The 22045-nt window shown below is 43.8% G+C and overlaps 1 protein-coding gene across 2 annotated transcripts in view; it reads right to left on the bottom strand.

The window, feature by feature from the left end:
• The window catches only part of LOC126452255 (adenosine 3'-phospho 5'-phosphosulfate transporter 2-like), a 54027-nt gene extending 46747 nt beyond the window's left edge, over positions 1 to 7280 (bottom strand). For both annotated transcript variants that reach the window (XM_050091046.1, XM_050091047.1), the window contains exons 1-3: positions 6993 to 7280; positions 6160 to 6278; positions 5698 to 5960 (exon numbers count right to left, since the gene is read on the bottom strand). In XM_050091046.1, coding sequence (XP_049947003.1) covers positions 5698 to 5960; positions 6160 to 6278; positions 6993 to 7181 — 571 coding nt within the window. In that variant the 5' untranslated portion in view covers positions 7182 to 7280. The remainder of the gene's footprint in view (positions 1 to 5697; positions 5961 to 6159; positions 6279 to 6992) is intronic.
• Between the last annotated feature and the right edge of the window lie 14765 nt (positions 7281 to 22045).

The raw sequence follows: 22045 nt of genomic DNA, 5'->3' as shown, positions 1-22045 counted from the left end.
ATGGATGACACACGGGAAGTGGTCGCTCGAATATGTATCAGAAAAGGCATACCACTCAAACCGGCGTGCAAGTTGGGTAGTACATATAGAGAGGTCTAAATGGGAATAGGTGTGAGATGTGTCCGAAAGAAAAGTAGGGGCGCCAGTATTGAGGCAGACAAGATTGAGCTGGTTGAAAAGGTCTGCTAACAGGGAGCCCCTCGGGCAGGATGCTGGAGAGCCCCAAAGGGGATGGCGGGCATTGAAGTCTCCAGTTAACAAAAATGGAGCAGGTAGCTGAGCAATAAGTTGCATCATGTCTGCCCTGGTAACGGCAGACGACGATGGAGTGTAAACGGTACAAATAGAAAATGTAAAAGTGGGGAGAGTAATTCGGACGGCAACTGCCTGCAGGCCGGTGTGCAATGTGATAGGATCGTAGTAAATATCATCCCAGACCAGCAACATAACCCCTCCATGAGCCGGAATACCTACCACAGGGGGTAGGTCAAAACGCACAGAGGTGTAGTGTGCCAAGGCAATGTGATCACATGGGCGTAGCTTCGTTTCCTGGAGGGCTACGACGAGCGGACGGTGCAAGCGGAGCAGCAACTTCAAGTCCTCTCGGTTGGAGCGAATGCTGCGAATATTCCAGTGAATAAGTTCCATTGTGAGAAGAAAAGGAAGATGAAAGAAGGGGTCACCTCGAAGGCCGCTGAGGGGCTGTCTTCGAGCGAGTACTGCCGCCGCTATCAGTAGGCGGACAGTCATCGTCGATTGGTTCTATAGGTTCATCGGCCATCTTGTTAAGATGGCCGGGAGGAGCAGCTTCCTCCGCCGGTGGACGGCCAGATGTTCGGCTACCAGCGGTGCGGCCAGGCGAAACGGATGACGGCCTGGGGCGGCAACCGCTGGGTGGCGCAGGAGAAGAAATGCGCCGTGGCGGAGAAGGAGAACTGTGCTTCCTATGAGCCTTCTTGGAAGGTCTTTTACTGGAAGTACTGGTCAATGGCTGGGAGTTCGAGGTACACAGGAAGTCTGCACGGGACGGTTCCTTCTTGAAGGCCCGAGCATCTGATTTCTGGGGCTTCGTCTTGGCAGAAGCTGATAAAGGTGCTTGTGTTGGAGGGGTGACGGGAGGAAGAGGAGACATCGACCGCGCGATCTTAGCACTGGCCGAACGGACGACCATGGTGCGGAAGGTCAGATCGCATGTCTGCGTCGCCACCTCCCTGGTAGTCCGAGGAGAGGCGAGGACAGTACTATATTTTCCCGCTGGGAGCAGTGTGGGCTTCCTACTAGCAAATAGCTTGCGAGCAGCCGAGGTGGACACTTTCTCTTTGACCCGAATTTCTTGGATACAGCGTTCTTCCTTGTAGATGGGACAGTCGCGGGAGGACGCTGCATGGTCACCCTGACAGTTCACACAACGAGGAGACGGAGGTGGACAGTCACCCTCATGGGCATCCCTGCCACAAGTGACACATTTAGCCGCATTGGAACAAGACTGGAGAGTGTGATTAAAACGCTGACACTGGTAGCAGCGCGTAGGTGTCGGGACATAGGGGCGAACAGAAATAACCTCATAGCCCGCTTTGATACGCGACGGCAGCTGAAGACTGTCAAAAGGTCAAGAAAAGTGTCCGGGTCGGTACAAGGTCATTGTTGACCTTTTTCATGACCCTATAGACAGCCGTTACGCCCTGCTCAGCGAGGAAAGACTGAATCTCCTCGTCAGTCAATCCGTCGAGTGATCGAGTATATACCACACCACGAGACGAATTCAAAGTGCAGTGAGCCTCCACCCGGACAGGGAACGTGTACAGGAGTGTGGCCCAAAGCAGTTTTTGTGCCTGAAAGGCGCTCTCACTTTCTAGTAACAAGGTACCATTACGCAACCTGGTACACGACTTGACAGATCCGGCTATGGCATCTACGCCCTTCTGGATAACGAAAGGGTTGACAGAGGAAAAATCCTTGCCGTCCCTCAGATCGAGAAACTATGAGGAACTGTGGGGCAGGTGGTAGTACTATTGTCACTGGTGGCTGGTCAAGTTTCCGTTTATGGGCAGAAGTCGAGAGAGAAGAAGAAGAGAAATCCAATGCGGAGGAATCCCCCATGATTGCCAGCGTCTCCGATAGCGCGGTCCTTCCTTGTGGGGACCCTCTCAGAGGGCACTCCCGCCTTAGGTGAATGTTTACACCTCAGGTCACACCTCCCAAGAAACAGACGGAGGGACCAATCGGCATGGTCAGAAGGTATCAGCTCAGGCAATCACCCCTCCCTGGGCCTGGCCTTTACCAGGGGGTACGTGCATGCCTTACTTGTCTACCCAGGGCGGGGAATTACGCATTACCCCGTCACCGACTACGCGTGCGAACGCATGGGTCGGCCTTCAGGCGCGCACAGGGAGGAAGGAAGAAGAGGAAAAAGAAGAGAGAGAGGGAGAGAGGGAGAGAGAGAGGACAGACTGTCTCAAACGCCGAGGCGGAGACCAGAGAAGGCAAGGAGAAGAAGACAAGGGAAAGAGTAAGAAAGACAGTGAAATGGAGAAGAGCAAAGAAAGGAACCAACCAAAGGGAGGAAGAAACGAAAGGAGTGAAAAAGCAAAATGACCGCAAATAGAGGTCGTGGAACCGTCCGTCTCCGGACGCAGGCGCTAACTACCCCCTTGGGGGGGAGGGACTCCTTTTAGTCGCCTCTTACGACAGGCAGGAATACCTCGGGCCTATTCTAATCCCCGGACCCGCAGGGGGGTTGCACTGTTCTATGTCATCGTGCATTCTCATCCATAAAAATGAAGTCTGGCCCGAATGCACCTCTGAAAAGATGCACATGGAGAAGGAGCACAACATCACAACAATGTTGACCAGTGAATGTACCGTGTTCAAAGATTTGGAGGTCAGTGCACCCACACAACATTATGCCTACCCACACCTTACCACCTGGATCACTGAAATGATTACATTCAACAATGTTGCTGGGTGCATTACATGTTCCCACTTCTCACCATATGAGGTTACATCCAGCATTATCAAATGTGACCATTTTGGTGGTACAGGTGTTATGGTGTGGAGAGGCATAATGTTGCACGAGCGTATTGACTTCCACTTTTTGAACACGATACAGTCACCGGTAAGCGTTATTCTAACACTGTACTCCTTAGCCATCTGCGGTTTTTCAGAGTGCATTTGGCCATGACATTATTTTTATGGATGAATACGGGTGCTTGCATCAAATGGTACAGGTGGAGAAGCCTTTGGAACTAAAGGGTATTAAGCAAATTGACTGACCTGCCCATTCCCTTGACTTAAACCCCATGGAGCGCATGTGTGATTCATAGGGGAGACGTACTGCAGCACTTCTGCATGCACCAATGTCCATGTAGCAGATGTCAACTATGCTGGTGGAGAAATGGAACATCGCATCACGAGAGCTCCTTACCAACCTTGTAGCTTGTATGGGAGCATGTTGCACTGCTGTCCATGATGCTCACACATGCTATTAAGAACCATGTTCCATGTTATTTGATGATCCTTGTATGAAATGACCCTACAGAAATTAAATTGTTACAGCAGCACATGTTTACATTCATGGGCCGAGGGGAAGGGAAATCAATGGAATTCACGTACCTCTCCCTGTTAATTCTTAAACCATCTATCTTGTTTTTTTCTGGCCAGTTTTTGCACACCCTCCGTTAACTGTTCAAGTAGCTTTTGCTGACGCCTATCTTGTCTCACCCTACACCCCTGAAGGCTCTTTCCATTGGTGGGACCTACAGAACACATGTATGAATTAATGAGACTGCACAGATTTGCTTTTAGTTACTTCAACCAGAGGCGATACAGGACTGATCATGGGGCAACACGACTTCCACAAAGCCAACATGTATGTATTTAACAATTCTCCCTACTTTTACCAGACCACACGTGACACTGTACACTACGTTTTAAGTGGAACTGTTGTTAGCTCACTAACTTTGACACCTGACATCCTTTGCTAAAATCCTTATGCATCCGTCTTAATAATGTTAATAAGAAATCACCACAATTGTATTGACACTTATGTCACAACCAGTTTAGTTTGAAAGAACATTTCAAGGTTATCAAAAAATGGTTCAAATGGCTCTGAGCACTATGGGACTTAACTTCTGAGGTCATCAGTCCCCTAGAACTTAGAACTACTTAAACCTAACTAACATAAGGACATCACACACATCCATGCCCGAGGCAGGATTCAAACCCGCGACCGTAGTGGTCGCGCATCTCCAGACTGTAGTGCCTAGAACCGCTCGGTCACTCCGGCCGGCTAAAGGTTATCAACAGTTTTCATAGGAAATCAACCAATTATTCTTATGAAGACTATTGCTAACCTGATGGCGTTCTTTCAAACAAAACCATTGGTGATATAAGGAATATGTATCAATACAGCTGTGGTGGTTTGTTGTTAATATTAAATAGGGAGTCAGCTGTGTAGTTCAAGACCATCATGATCATTTGTCTCAAGCTTTCTGTTGCCTTGATTGTGACTGGCATTTGGTTTTCACACAACTTGAAACCTTGTACTATGAGCCCAATTTTTCCTGTAGTTGCTATACTACATGGAATTACTGAAAATTGCTGTACCATATGTCGGCTCTGACCCATAATGCCAAAAAGTGACAGATACCACTACCTGAACCTTATACAATATGGCAACCATGATGTTGCCCATTACACATGCAGACAGACACAAACACAAAAAATATTTAATATCAAAAATAACATGAAACTGACAGGAAAAGTGCATGAATCATGGGGGGGGGGAGGGGGGGGGAGGGGGGGGGGTGTTCAGGTGAGAACAAACTAAATATATGACAATCCTAACAATGAAGGCATACAAAAACAAATAGAAACACAAAAAGAAACCAAATAAAAATCTCAGCAATTAACAAATCCACAGTAACAAATATAGCTGGGGGAGGAGGGAGGGGGGTACAGGGAAGAGGGGCAAATATCAGAAATTTCACTTTGTGTGTGTGTGTGTGTAAATTTATATTGGAGTAGTTTATAATTCTGTGATTTGGGTTAATACTTGAAGCTCTTATTTTATAGTTAATCGTTCTGCATACTGTGGAGTGTGTTGTTATTTTAGCCTGATTAGGTTTTGACACTAGTTAGTTGTGGTTTGTTGGTATCATGGAATATGGTTCACTTATATAGGTCAAATGAAATTTCTGGTACCTGGTTTTGGAGTTGTGTGTGTGTGTGTGTGTGTGTGTGTGTGTGTGTGTGTGTGTGTGTGTGGTGTTGTGGACTATGTTTGAAATGTATAAGTCAAGTGAAATTTCTGATACCTAGTTTTTTGTAGGATTTTGTTGGTTTGTGGTGTTGTGAAATCCTGTGACTGCTACCTAGCAGCAGAAGTTTTCTTTTCCTCTTTTACTATTCTATCAACTTATATTTAGGACTTCTCAGCAGGTTAGCTACAGCTTACATTCTTCATCCATTCAATGTTCTTCCTACAGCAGTTGAGATAACAAGTCAAATCTATCCTTTACAAGACCTTACGGAAAGGTACACAAGAGATACTAAACACTTCTTCAATTCCATGTGAATCAAAATATTCCTCAACTTTAATGGTATTTATAATACCAACTTCAGTTAATAAAATAACATTTACCAATCTAAATTAATGGAATTACACTAATGATGGCAATAAACGTCTCTCACACTCACCTAGAACACTAAATTTAGGAGAGACCTGACTGTCTGCAAGAGTGAACAGTGTCAGACCCAAGCACATACAGCCAGCCGCAGCAAAATCTAGTAAACCATAACGCTTGTGCTGAATCAGTATGCTGCCAATCAAAACTGGTATCAGTTTACAGCATTTGAAAATAACCTGGGTTGGATAGTTAAGGTAGCCAAGAGATGAATTGGAGAAGCCCATTGTGCCCAACGTCAACATAGCCAGGAGCAAGTATGTTTTGATTGGTATTCTGCAAATAAATTACCTTATAATTCTTGAGGACGAGGTGAACAAACACTAGTAAGGATATGATCAGTTTTATTTCAATTTTTATCGAGCTACCAAGAACAAACTAAAATAATTTTTCAAAGCATTAGTTTATACTGATGAGAATTTTAATACTTTTCAATACCTTAATTAAATAATTGTGTAATTAACAATGTACTCACTTTCTAGTCACATTTTTTATAGATGTTTCCACAAATCCAAAAACAGTATAGTAAGCAAATTGTACCAAGGTTAGATACCATCCATAAGGCTTAAAACCATCAAGGGTAAATATTAACTCCTGTAAATAAAATAATCTCCAGCTAGTGCAATTATTGGAATGCTGAGTAATACATATAGAAACCTTGAACTAAACAACACCTATTAGTGATCAATGTATTCAGAACAATAAAGTCTGCAAGTATAAATTCTCTTAGCTTCAATGGTGACAGAAGGTGGTAGACACATCAGCTAATAAAGAACTGACAGAACAATATTTATTTATTTCTCTCTCTTTCCTGTTTCCAACGAGCTTTATTTGTAGTTTTCTTTCAAGTTTACATGACAAAAATTTGGAAATGATAAAGCAAATTAAAAAAAACTGTTTGTCATATAACAATAAAGTCCAATGGGCATGATTACAGCACGCTGTTGTAATTGATGGCTCTTCAGGTTTTCATTTATGGGAAGAGGGCATTCATTGTAATACATACCATTGTTTGAGGATTTTGAATGAGCCTTTTCACATGCCTAAAGATAGAACCATTTTGCTCTAAAATCAACTGCATGTAAATTTGACATCAATAAATGGTCAGGACGCAAAACAAAACAGGAAAAATTATACACATTTTTCCACCTTTACTAAATTCTTGATTGATAGGGAAATCGGTGCTTATATCTAGGTGACGTATTCAGTCTTGACAATTTTCTTGCTTTGAAGTATCCACCGATTAGACAATACAAGGAAGTGTTGCTTTTTTAAGTTTTGAGTATAGTTGCTAAATTAATGTAGTACCTGCAGGTAACCATACAGCAAATAAAATCCAAAAACTCCTACGGAGCATATCACAACCTGCCGAATTTGACTCAATGAGCTAATGTCAAAACATAAAACTTTGATTTCTGTTCTCGTGTCAGTCCGGTTCGCGTTTCCCTGAATTGAGCCCTTATTACGTTCATCTTCGATTGAGAGTTTCACACTCATTGCCACATTTACGGCACAGTATTTCCATACGTATTCTTTATTTTGCCGCTTACACGTCAACGCAGATTCAAATACCACGTTTATACCACAAAGACTTTAGCCTACGAAGTTTGTACTCGTCAATAGCAGAGATGTGTCCTCAACGTGTCAACGCCAAGCACTAACCAAGGAGTTTAGGAGTAATTGGTTTCCCTGTTATTTCTATTTTATACGTCCATCGTCTCCTTCTTGATGTAAGTTATAAATTTGAGGAATTGCTGAATAAAACACCCAAATTATTAAAGATAGAAAACAACTAGGGTATGAAACATGTCCACCCCCGTCAGCAGGCGGCTGTGTATGGAATGAGATTGCTCTAGTTGTTGTATATAGGCCAATTCACACTGGCCGTCACGTCTCGTCAAAACATTCCACAGTGCATTTCAGATTTCGGCATTCACATAGGCTATCAACGGATCGTCACGGTCACATCACGTCATGTACAGATTTCTCAGGAAGAAAGTTTTGACGATGGCTCTAATGAAGGAAAAAATACAATTTTTATGATGTTATTAGTTACCTGATTAAAAAAACATAATGCATCTGGTAAATATATTGTTTGATGTATTTCTATGTGTATATTTTCGCTAGCAAATAAATATTGATGTTTCGAAATGTTGGTTCACTCCTTAGCATTGCAGTCTAACATAACATGCAAGACTGTGTTAGCACCTTACCACGAGGGGATACATTATGAGGTTTGCTTTTGCCATAAATAAACTTCATTGTTGTTAGCTTCTCAGTTTAGATACTGGGTCGTATGAATAAAAAAGGGAATATTCTCTGAAGGAGATTCTAAGAACAATAGAAATTTTCTGAGGTCCGATTGTACGATCTCCGATTAGTAGCTCTATTCACGGAATAGCGATAGAAACGCGTTGTGCGAACCTGGATGAACACCTAACCTAAAAACAAACTTAGGATAACTTAACCGGCGATTTTGGGCCAGTTAGAGAGCTTAACTGGTGAACAAGTTTTCAGGACGGCAATGATAGTGACAGACGCAGCTGCAGACAGCAATGACGAGATTTTGTCTAAAATGTTCCCGAGATTGAGGAAGGAGAAAAAAGTGAGACGACGCTGATTCCGAATTTAATCCAGATTTCGCTTATCGAAGGAAGATGTACTTCGTATTTTCAATCTTGTAAGTGAGAAACTGGAGTACAGGACGGACAGGTGGGACTATTTCTTCGTTTTCTAAAATAATAATGTTTATTTGTACTATTACGCATTTGATTTCAATAATTAGTGAATTCCGTCACGTTATTTATGTAAACCAGTCACATTAAATGGTCAATTCGTGCCAAAATAATCTTATTTATTTGGCATGTTTTAAAATTGCTGCAGCAGTGGAATGCACTGTTTTGTTTTACCTGAAGAGCCAAAGAAGCTGGTATAGGCATGCGTATTCGAATACAGAGATATTTAAACAGCCAGGTTGCGGCGCTGCGGTCGGCAACGCCTACATAAAACAAGTGTCTGGTGCAGTTGCACGCTTATCGCATCTGTCTCCCCTCCCCCAAGCGGATCCTGTACGACCTTATTCTGTTCCCCCACCTCCTCCATTTCCTCGAACGGATACGGATCCTCTACATCAGCCGTAAACTCGATCCTCCTCACCCGCTTGTCTCTCCCATCCTCTCCCACCGCCGTCCGCTGCCGCGCCTGTATTTCCACGTCCCACCTGCTCTCCACCTCTCCACTCTCCATACCCTCTCCCAAGGTGGCTTCCGCCAGCTCCCCCTCCCTGATTATGTCCTCCTCCCCTCCATCTACCCCTCCTACCAACTTTAATACTCCCTCCCTCTTCCTGTATTTATTCCTATGGGCACCCTCTCTCCTTTCTCTCCCCCTTCCCTCCCTCCTCCCTTTCTCGCCCTCCTCCCCTGGGCTTTCCCTACCCCCATACCTTCATTCCTCCCACCATATCCTCTGCCATTGGCATCTTTGCTGTCCCCCCTCCCTCCCCCACCACCTTCTTACCCTCTTGGCAGGTCCCCAGACTCGTACACGTTAAGTGGACATTCGCGCGCCGGAGATCATCACCATCGTTTTAGTGTGTGTGCTGTCGTGTTTGTGCCATAGTGTTTTTCGCCGCCCGCGCTCCATTGTTCACGTGTCGTCTCCATCATCAGTGTCCGTGTGCAGTGCCAACAGCTTCTTTAGGTGTCTTCGCGTGTGAACGGCTCCGTGTTATTCTGTTTCTGTGTCTACTGTTTTTTGTCCCCCACTTTGTTCTGTATATTCTGTGTCTCCATTGTTTTGTAAAACTTGTGGCTGAAGAGCAGCATAGTGTGCTGCTTCCAGCCCACCTTATGTAAGGTGTTAAATAACAATAAAGAAAAAAAATGGTGCAGTTGCACACACGCACACGTAACATTCCGAGTTGTGATGTCAAAGCGTGAGGATCTCAGTACGGCGAAGGGTGCGACAAATCGTCCTCGGACGGAGCTTGCTTTGTTGGCAGTCCCATTCGGCCCCACACCTCAATGCTACAACTGCCAAGCTGTTGGACACGTTGCCAGGTTCTGCACACTATCCACACGCTGTGTTAAGTGTGCTGGGGAATATGCAAGTCGTGACTGCACTTGGAAGAAGATGGATGTACCACCCAAATGCACCAGATGTGATGGGTAACATGTCGCTTCTTACTGCGGATGTCACAGTTCCCAATAGGCAGCGGCAAGGAGCCATGGCCAAGGGCATGGTGCTGTCAAGGGACCTGCACCAGTCAAATCTGGAGGCAGTTATGCTGCTGCTGCTACCTCTAGTTCCACTCCAGAGCCCCAACCTGCAGCAGTGCCTGTCTCCACCACTGCAGCTGCAGGTGCCAAGAAGGACCGCCGACCATGGGTTCCAGCACCTCCGCCAGAACAGCAGCAGGGTTACGACCACGACCAGTAACACTATGCCCACACCCTACAGGGATGTCAGGCCGACGTGATGGCTACCCCGGCTCAACACCCACAAGCTGCTCCTGCACCCTCACAGGAGATGCTACAAGTCTGGATGAAATGAAGCGCCTTCTCCAGGAACTTTGGGAGCTTCCCAAGGAAATACCCCAGCAACTCATCGCCACTGTCACTGCATCCATTCAGGCGTTTTCCACCGGATCTCTGACCACCCAGCATGCACTGTAATCGACGATGTGTCATTGTATGCGTGTGGAATGACCAGGGCATCCGCACCCAAGATAGTGAATTTCGATAGCTGCTAAGGAATGAGGCCATCGATGTTTGTCTGGTATCTGAGACATTCCTCAAGCCTGGAGTTCATGTTCGTGCTGCAAATTATGTGTGTTATTGGACTGACACGCCCACCCATGGTGGTGATACAGCTGCGTATATCCGAACATCACTGGTGCACCATCAAGTTCAGTTCCTGCCACTGCAAACAGTGGAGGACACAGCTGTCACCGTTGAAACATCGCATGCAGTTTACTGCCAGCCCAGGCGACTGTTGTTCCTGGAGGATGTCAAGACGCTGTTAGTATTACCAGGGAAAGTCTTTGCTTGAAGCGACTTTAACGCCAAGTATGCTGAATGGCATTTCTGTGTCACAAGCCAACAAGGGAGAAAACTTTTACAAGCAACCCAATGGTGGCTTGCTATTGTCCTCGGCCCCCATGATTCCACACACTTTCTCAACAACAGTGAATGTCCAGACGTGCTTGACATCGCTGTGGTCAAGAGGGTGCCTATGTTATCTCAGCCAGCACTCGCAATGTGTTATCAGTGGACCACATCCCAGTTATTTTTGACATCGATGCCGATGCCTAGCTAGTGACAAGAAGAGGAATCCCGACCACGGACACCAACTGGACCCATTACCAGGAGTTGTTCGAGGACAGCCTCTGCAATGCGCCTGCAACTGATGACGCCAGCGTTGATGGCTGTGTCCAATTCCTACAGGATCGTGCTTTACAGGGAGTGCGCCGGGGCACACTGTGGCTGCGATCTGAACCAGCTGACAGATCCCAACAGCTACCACCACATCTCTTGGAAGCGACAACGGCCAAAATCCGCCTGTTTCGCGAATGGCAACTGACGCGAAACGCAGCAAAAAAATGGGCTCCAGCGGGATGAGGAGGGAGATTAAGGTCGCAGTTGCCATCCACCACCATCAGGAATAGTCCAACCGACTAGCCACTCTGTGAGTCGATAACAGTACTGCCTGGAAAGCCACCCAGCTCTTCCTACGTTAGCGACAGAAAATAAAGCCACTGCAGGTCGATCGCCACATCGTCAGTAGACCTTCAGACAAAGTAAACGCCACTGCTAACGTCTTCGAGTGCAGTTTTCAAACCATTAGCTACCCTATGGACCCAGACCACGCTCACCTGGTTGAACGATGTCTCCTGGTGTTACTCAATGCCCCTGTGGGTGACGAACAAATTGACTAAGAGGATGTTGCCGAAGTCTCAGAACGACTTCGCTGGCTCGATCAACGTAAGGCTGGAGGCCCTGATCATCTTACCAATGAAATGCTTCGAAGAATATCGCAGGCAGGTACTGAACACCTAACCCGGCGCCTTAATGCAATCCTCCATATTAGGCACTACCCACAGGACTGGAAACACGCTGAGGTCATCCCTATCCTGAAGCCTGGGAAGGTCTCACATCTGCCTGGGAGTTACAGGTCGATCAGTTTGCTGCCGGTCGCCAGCAAAGTGTTTGAACGACTCTATCTCTGATGCCTCCTGTGACATATCCAGGAAGAACATCTCCTGTCATACAAGCAATGTAGCTTTTGCCCAGATCACGCGACAATATAGCAACTAATTTGCTTCATGGAAGAAGCCCTTGATCCCATCGAACATTGGGAGTATTTTGGCACTGTGTTCCTGGATGTTTCGTGGGCTTTTTACTCTGTATAGCATGAAGGACTCCTATATAAGCTCCTGGACCTCAGCATACCCCTGCCGCATATCCATTTACTGAAGTCTTACCTCGCTGACAGAAGCTTCTACATTACGACTGAAGACCCATCCATGCAGCACCATTTCAAAGCTGGAGTTCCCCAAGGATCCATACTTGGCCCCATAGTGTATATTCTATACACCTCTGATATGCCTCAGATGGGCAGAGTACACGTCACCCCCTATGCCGATGACATGGCGCTCTTTACGGGAAATATGAACGCTGGACATCTCCACAGTTTAATGGAAGAAGTGGCTGACACCATCAGTCAGTGGGCAAAATAAAAAAAAAGATGGCGACTTAGCTTCAATGGAGCTAAGATACAAACGCTCCTCATCAACAAGAAGCGTGTCCAAACAAACTTCCCACAGGTTACTGTCAGGGGAATTGCAGTATCTTGGGGCGCTGCAGCGAAGTGCCTGGGAGTAACGATGGACAGGAAGCTAATGTGGGGACAGCACATCGACGACGTCGTCTGGAAGGCCAGAGGTCAACTGACCCAACTGTACCCATTCCTCAACCCATCAACAACACTAATTCCAAAACTACGTGTGGTGCTTTATGTCACACTCATCTGACTGATCATCGACTATGCTGCCGTGGTTTGCGGCAATGCAGCGGTGACTCATGTTAGTCACCTGCAATGGCTCCAGAACTGGGCTCGGCAGCTGGCGTTACATCTGACTTGGGACTACTTTATTTATTTTATTTACACATCAAGTTCTGTAGGACAAAATTGAGGAGCAAATCTCCAAGATCATGGGACATGTCAGTACATGAAATTAAAATGTAAAAGTAATAACAGATAAAAATAAAATGTTTACAAACCTGAAAAAAGTCAAGCCATAAGTTTAAGTAAACGCTATCAACAATACAACAAGAATCAGCTTAATTTTTCAAGGAACTCCTCAACAGAATAGAAGGAGTGACCATGAGGAAACTCTTCAGTTTCGACTTGAAAGCGCATGGATTACCGCTAAGATTTTTGAATTCTTGTGGTAGCTTATTGAAAATGGATGCAACAGTACACTGCACACCTTTCTGCACAAGAGTTAAGGAAGTCTGGACCAAATGTAAGTTTGATTTCTTCTATTAACAAGAAATGACAGTAAGGGATATATATATATATATATATATATATATATATATATATATATATATATATATATATATATATATATAGAGAGAGAGAGAGAGAGAGAGAGAGAGAGAGAGAGAGAGAGAGAGAGAGAGAAGCCAATGTCAAAATACCCAGACTCATGAACAGGGGTCAACAAGAGGTTCATGAATGTACACCACTTATTGCTCGAACCATCCATTTCTGAGGCAAAAATATCCTTTTAGAATGGGAAGAGTTACACCAAAATATAATATAATACGATATAAGAGAATGAAAATAAGCAAAGTAGACTAATTTTCGTGTCGGATGATCACTCACTTCTGATACCGTTCGAATAGTAAAAATGGCAGTATTAAGCCTTTGAACAAGATCCTGAATGTGGGCTTTCCATGACAGTTTACTATCTATCTGAACACATAGAAATTTGAACTGTTCAGTTTCACTAATCATATGCCTATTCTGTGAAAGTGGAAGGTCAAGTTTTGTTGAATTGTGTGTTAGAAGCTGTAAAAACTGAGTCTTACTATGATTTAGCTTTAGTTTATTTTCTACAAGTCATGAACTTATGTAATGAACTGCACCATTTAAAACCGAACCAATGTTGAACACAATATCCTTTACTACCAAGCTATGGTCATCAGCAAAGAAAAATATTTTAGTTACCCTTAATACTAGAGGGCATATCATTTATATAGATAAAGAACAGGAGTGAACCCAACACTGATCCCTGGGACACCTCCCATTTGACCATACCACACATCACAACCATTCTTAACACTGTGAAAAATGACATTTTGCTGTCTGTTGCTAAAGTAAGAGGTGAATCATCTGTGAGCTGCTCCCCGTATTCCATAATGGTCCAACTACTGGAGCAATATTTTGTGATCAACACAATCGAACACCTTAGTTAAATCAAAAAATATGCCTAGCGTTCGAAACCTTTTGTTTAAGCCATCCAGTACCTCACAGCCAATACATATCAGCTGACCTCATTTGGGTCTCCAATATATCTATCATCTGATATAGGTTCTGCCAGGCTGCTCGACTCTTCTACAAGAAGACCATCCAGTCAACAATCAGCCTATCCGCACACTGGGCTATCGGGTACAGCATCTCAATGCTACCAGATGGCCTCACCTGCTTTGTAATGAGTGTCACAAGTAACCCTGGATGACACCGTTCACGCTGATCGATAGGACACCACCATGATGCCAGGCTAACAATGCTTATATAGTCAGTATAGAGGCATAGCTCACAAACTTGAACTCCAGCAGACAATAGGGTCCCATCTGTCTCTGTCATGAGGCAGCAGCAGCACAGTTGTTAGATTGGTTACTGCTGCTACGATGGCAGGTTATCAAGATTTCAGTGAGTTTGAACACGGTATTATTGTCGGTGCACGAGCGATGGGACATAGCATCTCTGGGGTAGCGATGAAGTGGGGATTTTCTCTTATGACCATTTCATGGGTGAATCATGAATATCAGACATCTGGTAAAACATCAAATCTCTGACATCACTGTGGCTGGAAAAATATCCTGCACGAATGGGACCAACAACGAATGAAAAGAATTGTTCAACGTGACAGAAGTGCAGCCCTTTTGCAAATTGCTGCAGATTTTAATGCTGGGCCATCAACAAATGCCAGCATGCAAAAAATCCAACAAAACATCATCAATATGGGTATTTGGAGCCAAAGACCAAATCATGTACTCTTGATGACTCCACAACACAAAGTATTATATCTCACCTGGGCCCATCAGCACTGACATTGGACAATTGATGACTGGAAAGATGTTGGCTGGTCAGATGCGTCTCGTTTAAAATTGTATTGAGCAGATGGACATGTATGGCTATGGGGACAACCTTATGAATCCATGGACCCTGCATGTCAGCAGGGTACTGTTCAAGCTGGTGGAGGTTTTGTAATGGTGTGGGGCATGTGCAGTTGGAGTGATGTGGGACCCTTGATATGTCTAGATAGATACTGACTAGGTGACACGTATGTAAGCATCCTGACTGATCGCCTGCATCCATTCATGTCCATTGTGCATTCTGACGACTTGGGCAATTCTAGCAAGACAATGCAACACCCCACATGTCCGAAATTGGCTCCAGGAACACTCTTCTGAGATTAAACACATTCGCTGGCCACCAAACTCCCCAGACATGAACATTCTTGATCGTATCTGGGATGCCTTGCAACGTGATGTTCAGAAGAGATATCCAGCCCTTCGTACTCTTACGTTTTTATGGACAGCCCTGCACGATTCATAGTCGAGGCTATGCCACATCATGTTGCAGCACTTTGCGTGCTCGCGGGCGTCCACACAATATTAGCCACATGTATCAGTTTCTTTGGCTCTTTACTGTATTTAGCAATGCCTTAATAGACTAACCAAATCGAAGAACCATACCAGTTATGGGTACTATTTGCGTTAACAGCTGTTTCGGTTTTAGACAAAAACATTGATTTTTCATGTAGCAACAATTTAATTAAAGGTAGTGTGCCAATTTCGTTCAGACACATTACTTCAGCAGCTGAAAAAGTTGTTCCACTCTGTTTTCTATAAGGAATGACCCTTTTAGTAAATATTACAGCAGTCTCAGAACAACTTTTGCCTTTTAGTGAAAGTATTAGCTTTACAGGTCCATCAATGCTTCAGAGCAACAACATTGTGTCCCACTTACCATTATTGCCTGAAACCTGTGAATTATCTGTGCTTAATCAAGCTAAGTTTAACACAGTAAGATTAAAAGGAAACTTAAATGGTAATGCCTCCTCAGCTACAGAACTAGCTGTTGTGTTTCTCAATTATCAGTGTTATCCACAGAAGCTCATCCATGTTGTTGTTGTGGTTGTCAGTCCAGAGACTGGTTTCATGCTGCTCTCCATGCTACTCTGTAATGTGGAAGTCTCTTCATCTCTGAATAACTACTGCAAATTACATTCTTCTGAATCTATTTAGCGTATTCATCTATTGGTCTCCCTCTACGATTTTTTACCCTCCATGCTTCCCTCCAGCAGTAAATTGGTGAACCCTTGATGCCTCAGAATGTATCCTACCAACCGATTCCTTCTTGTTGTCAAGTTATGCCACAAGTTCCTCGTCTCCCCAATTCTATTCAGTACCTCCTCATTAGTTACGCGATCTACCCATCTAATCTTGAGCATTCTTATGTAGCACCACATTTCGAAAGCTTCTGTTCTCTTCTCGTCTACACTATTTATCGTCCATGTTTCACTTCCATATAAGGCTACACTCCATACAAATACATTCAGAAATGACTTACTGACTCTTAAATCTATACTCGATGTTAATAAATTTCTCTTCGGCAGAAACGCTTTCCTTGCAATAACCAGTCTACATTTTATATCCTCTCTACTTCGACGATCATCAGTTATTTTGCTCCCCAAGTAACAAAACTCGTTTACTATGTTGTCTCATTTCCGAATCTAACACCCTCATCGTCACCTGATTCAATCCGACTATATTCCATTATCCTCGTTTTTCTTTTGTTGATGTTAGCCTTATATCCTCCTTTCAAGACACTGTCCATTCCGTTCAGCTGCTCTTCCAGGTCTTTTGCTGTCTCTGACAGTATTACAATGTCGTTGGCAAACCTCGAAGTTTTGATTTCTTTTCGTGGATTTTTATCCCTACTCCAAATTTTTCCTTTGTTTACTTTTGCTTGTTCAATACAGAGATTGAATAACATTAGGGATAGGCTACAACCATGTCACACTCCTTTCTCACCCACTACTTCCCTTTCATGCCCCTCAACTCTTATTACTGCCATCTGGTTTCTGTACATATTGTAAATAGCTCTTTGCTCCCTGTATTTTACCCCTACCACCTTTAGAATTTGAAAGACAGTATTCCAGTCAACATTATCAAAAGCTTTCTCTAAGTCTACAAATGCTAGGAACCTAGGTTTGCCTTTCCTTAACCTATCTTCTAAGATAAGTCATAGGGTCAGTATTGCCTCGCGTGTTCCTACATTTTCGTGAATCCAAAATGATCTTCCTCAAGGTCAGCTTCTACCAGTCTTTCCATTCATCTGTAAAGAATTCGTGTCAGTACTTTGCAACCACGACTTATTCAATTGATAGTTCAGTAATTTTTACACCTGTCAACACCTGCTTTGTTTGGGATTGGAATTATTATATTCTTCTTGAAACCTGAGGGTATCTCGCCTGTCTCATACATCTTGTTCGCCAGATGGAAGAGTTTTGTCATGGCTGGCTCTCCCAAGGCTATCAGTAGTATATTAGAACAAATAAGCCCTCGGTCACAAATATTAAGTCAAAATTGACCAGGTTTCGACACTACTATGAGCGTCGTCTTCAGAATTAAACTAACTGTTCTAAAACATATTAGGTATATAATACCTTAATAAAATTGAAGTTTGTACTGACTGGAAAGAGATGCAGTACTTACAAGTCACATTTTAAAAAATCTAAGCCGGAAAGGCGACGTCATGAATAGTTGTAAATCAGATGGCGAGCCGCTAAACAAATTGTCTCATATAGTTCCTTTTCTTTCTTTCAGAAAAGACTATGTTCCATCAAAAGGAGCAAAGAAATTATAGAAACTGAAATATTTTGCTTCTGTGATTTTTTCTGTCCATTGGAGACTTCTTTGGTACTGACAAGCGAACTGCCAGCGAATTTCTTAAAAGGATCTGTGAGAGACTGGACTACATGTACAAGGCACAATTTGGTTAATTATTTCAGTTATCTGATGTAGTTAAGTGAAAATAAAATAAAAACATATATGTGGAATAATATACTTTTATTTTCCAATCCTAATTTTCAACTGCATGCTTTTTTTAAAAAAACAGTACAGATCTTTCTCCCTTCTCTGGTTCATACCATGCTTCTTTTGAAGCAGCACCCCCAACTCTGTTAATTCTTCCTCATTTGACAAGCGTATCTTTATTCTGAAAATAAAACTGACAGTTTTAAGCTGAAATGACTGTAGAAAAGGAACTACATAGTGAAGGTCTCGTGTGTCTAGTTACTTTCCCTTCCCTCCCAGATTAAATTTAGCTGCTAAAGATGATTACAAAAGTTAAAATTATGTATAAAATAGCTACTGTTCTTCAACCATTTAAGTTGAGATAAGATAACAGCTGCCATTTCAGGTATTTGCCTTAGGTGCAGGATTATAAACAAGTTTATGTTTGCTTATTGTAAATGTTGGCATCTTATACTTCATACAGGGTGACAATTATTGAATTGCACGAAATAAAATCGTCATCACTTCTCAATAGTTTGCGTTAGGATGGTTGGCCGCAAGGCATGATGGGAATTCGTATGTGTGGTACAGTTTGGTTTAGTGATGAAGCCCAGTTTCATTTGGATGGGTTTTCAATAAGCAAAAGTGACGCATTTGAGGGACTGATAATCCGCATTTCGCGGTCGAGAAGTCTCTTCACCCTCAACAGGTGACTGTGTGGTGTGCAATGTCCAGTCATGGAATAATTGGTGCGATATTCCTTGATGGCACAGTGACTATCGAACGGTATGTGAAGGTTTTGGAAGATGATTTCATACTCATTATCCAAGTGACTGATTTCGACAAGATGTGGCTCATGCAAGACGGAGCTCGACCACATTGAACCAGGAGAGTGTTTGATGTCTTAGAGGAGCACTTTGGGGACCACATTCTGGCTCTGGTGTACCCAAAGGCCACTGGCTTGGGCCTCGATTGGCCGCCATATTCTCCATGTCTGAACATATGCGACTCGTCCTGATGGGGCTATATTAAAGACAAAGTGTACAGTAATAGCTCCAAAAAATTTTCTGAGCTGAAAACAGCCGCCGGCCGCGGTGGTCTAGCGGTTCTAGGCGCTCAGTCCGGAACCGCGCGACTGCTACGGTCGCAGGTTCGAATCCTGCCTCGGGCATGGATGTGTGTGATGTCCTTAGGTTAGTTAGGTTTAAGTAGTTCTAAGTTCTAGGGGACTGATGACCACAGATGTTAAGTCCCATAGTGCTCAGAGCCATTTGAACCATTTGAATTTGAAAACAGCCATTCAGGAGGCCATTGACAGCATCGATGTTCTGACTCTTCTGTGGTTATGCAATATTTGTCTTTTCGTCTGCACTACAATATCGCCAATGATGGCAGGCATATAGAACATGTCATTACATAAATCCGAATATCTGTAGTGACGTTTACATGCTGAATAAAGTTCATGCATGCTGTTGTTTATAACTAATTTACGTTTTTTTTACATACACCTCGGTTCCGAGAGTTCCGGAACCTGTGCAGAAAATTGGAATAGAGGTCAACATAAACACCATTTACGCCCTTTTTATTGCTCATGAAAACAACAACACCATACAGCGAGACCTTCAGAGGTGGTGATCCAGATTGCTGTACACATCGGTACATCTAATACCCAGTAGTACACCTTCTTGCATTGATACATGCCTGTATTCGTCATGGCATACTATCCACAAGTTCATCAAGGCACTGTTGGTCCAGATTGTCCCACTCCTCAACGGTGATTCGGAGTAGATCCCTCAGAGTGGTTGGTAGGTCACGTCGTCCATAAACAGCCCTTTTAAATCTATGCGAAGCATGTTCAATAAGGTTCATTCCTTGAGAACACGCTGGACACCCTAGTCAAATGATGTCGTTATCCTGAAGAAAGTCACGCACAAGATATTAACGATGGGGGCGAAAATTTCGTGCATGAAGACGAATCCCTCGCCAATATGCTGCCGATATGGTTGCACTATTGGACGGAGGATGACATTCACGTACGTGCAGCCGTTGCGGCGCCTTCCACGACCACCAGCGGCGTACATCGGCTTCCCTTAATGCCACCCCAAAACAGCAGGAAACCTCCACATTGCTGCACTCGCTAGAGAGTGTGTCTAAGGCGTTCAGCCTGATCGGGTTGCCTCCAAACATATCTCCAACGATTGTCTGGTTGAAGGCATAAGCGACACTCATCGGCGAAGAGAATGTGATACCAATCCTGTGCGGTCCATTTGGCATGTTGCTGGGCCAATCTGTACCACGCTGCATGGTGTCGTGATTGCAAAGATGGACCTCGCCCATGGACGTCAGGAGTGAATTTGCGCATCTTGCAGCCTGTTGCACACAGTTTGAGTCGTAACACAATGTCCTGTGGCTGCACGAAAAGGTTTACTCAACATGGTGGCGTTGCTGTCAGGGTTCCTCCGAGCCATAATCCGAATAGCCGTCATCCACTTCAGTAGTAGCCCATGAGGGCCTAAGCGATGCATGTCATCGACAGTTTCTGTCTTTCTGTATCTCCTCCATGTCTGAACAACATCGCTTTGGTTCACTTCAAGATGCCTGGACAATTCCCTTGTTGAGAGCCCTTCCTGGCACAAAGTAACAATGCGGAAACGATCGAACGACGGTATTGACCGTCTAAGCATGGTTGAACTACAGACAAGACGAGCCGAGTACCTCTTTCCTGGTGGAATGACTGGACCTAATCGGCTATTGGACCCCTTCCATCTAATAGGCGCTGCTCATTCATGGTTGTCTATATCTTTGGGCAGGTTTAGTGTCATCTATGAGCAGTCAAAGGGACTGTGTCTGTGATATAGTATCCACAGTCAACGTATATCTTCAGGAGTTCTGGGAACCGGGGTGATGCAAAACTTCTTTTGATGTGTGTAGTTCATTAATTGTCACCCTGTATATAGAGCTCAATATAATTATTAATAATCACATCATAGAAACAAGGTTTATATATGTCCAATAACTTGCAAAAGTGGATGCACAATATTGAGTAATTCAGGAAAGATAGTTTCTACAAAAAAACCCTTGAGACTGTAATTAATTAATCGTCCTAAGACGTAAATACAACAGCAAGTTAGGCAGTAACACCTCTCAGGATTGTCAGTCAAATCAATCTCAATGACATCTGTGTTGACACAATTGGAGACTCTGAAAAAAGATCAAATATTTCACAAAGCAAACTACATTTCACAGTTGCTGTTGTATTATGTCCCTGTTTGGACCGTGGCTTCCTTCCCTTGATAATTTTATCAAATCGTAAATTTCATTGTGCAGAACTTGGAAATTACATTCCACATATGGGGCGCCACTGCTATCTTTCCTAGGCATAATATTTACATGTTTTTTTCAGGGGGGAGAAGAAATCGAATGCCTGTTGTAGCTGCTCTGCCGATCTGTGTGAGGTTGTTTATGAATGGAAACTGTTGCATGTTTTTTCCCATACTTTAATCGGAAAACTAGAAAGATCCCTTACTGGTCAAACAACAAATACCTGATCCTTCAACCAATTTAAGGATAGATCGTTATACTTTTATACAAGCAAGTACCCAACAAATTTAGTTAACTGTTTTGCCCTAACGTTTTCATTGAATGAGACAGCAGATGTTTTCATGTTTTCAGCTATACGCTTGAACCCGTGTACAGTATCTACCAGCCTCAAAATATCCTCAAGAGAACAATTTTGTGAATTTGTGCATACATCGACTAAAGTAAATATGAAATGACGTACTCGAAAATGCCCATTATGCTCTTAACTTGCTGCCAACTTAACTGGATGAGAACAGCCTACCATTGCCCAGGAACAGCTAACCAGGGTATAAGAGGGTGTCATACAATGTGCGCTCCAAGGTAACCCATCGTTATCCTATTCCTCGCTTAGCTATCCCTGGATTTAACCCAAGATTGTACAACTAGGCCTGAGTAAGTTCTCAGTTTCATATGAATAAAAAATTCGAAGCATATTCCCTGACGAGAAAATTCCTCCTCCCCCAT

This window comes from Schistocerca serialis, unplaced genomic scaffold (genome assembly GCF_023864345.2).
Source record: "Schistocerca serialis cubense isolate TAMUIC-IGC-003099 unplaced genomic scaffold, iqSchSeri2.2 HiC_scaffold_843, whole genome shotgun sequence".
In the NCBI taxonomy this organism is placed as follows: Eukaryota; Metazoa; Arthropoda; class Insecta; order Orthoptera; family Acrididae; genus Schistocerca; species Schistocerca serialis.
Note: the sequence above shows the minus strand (reverse complement) of the source record. Positions and strands in the feature narration are given on the sequence as shown.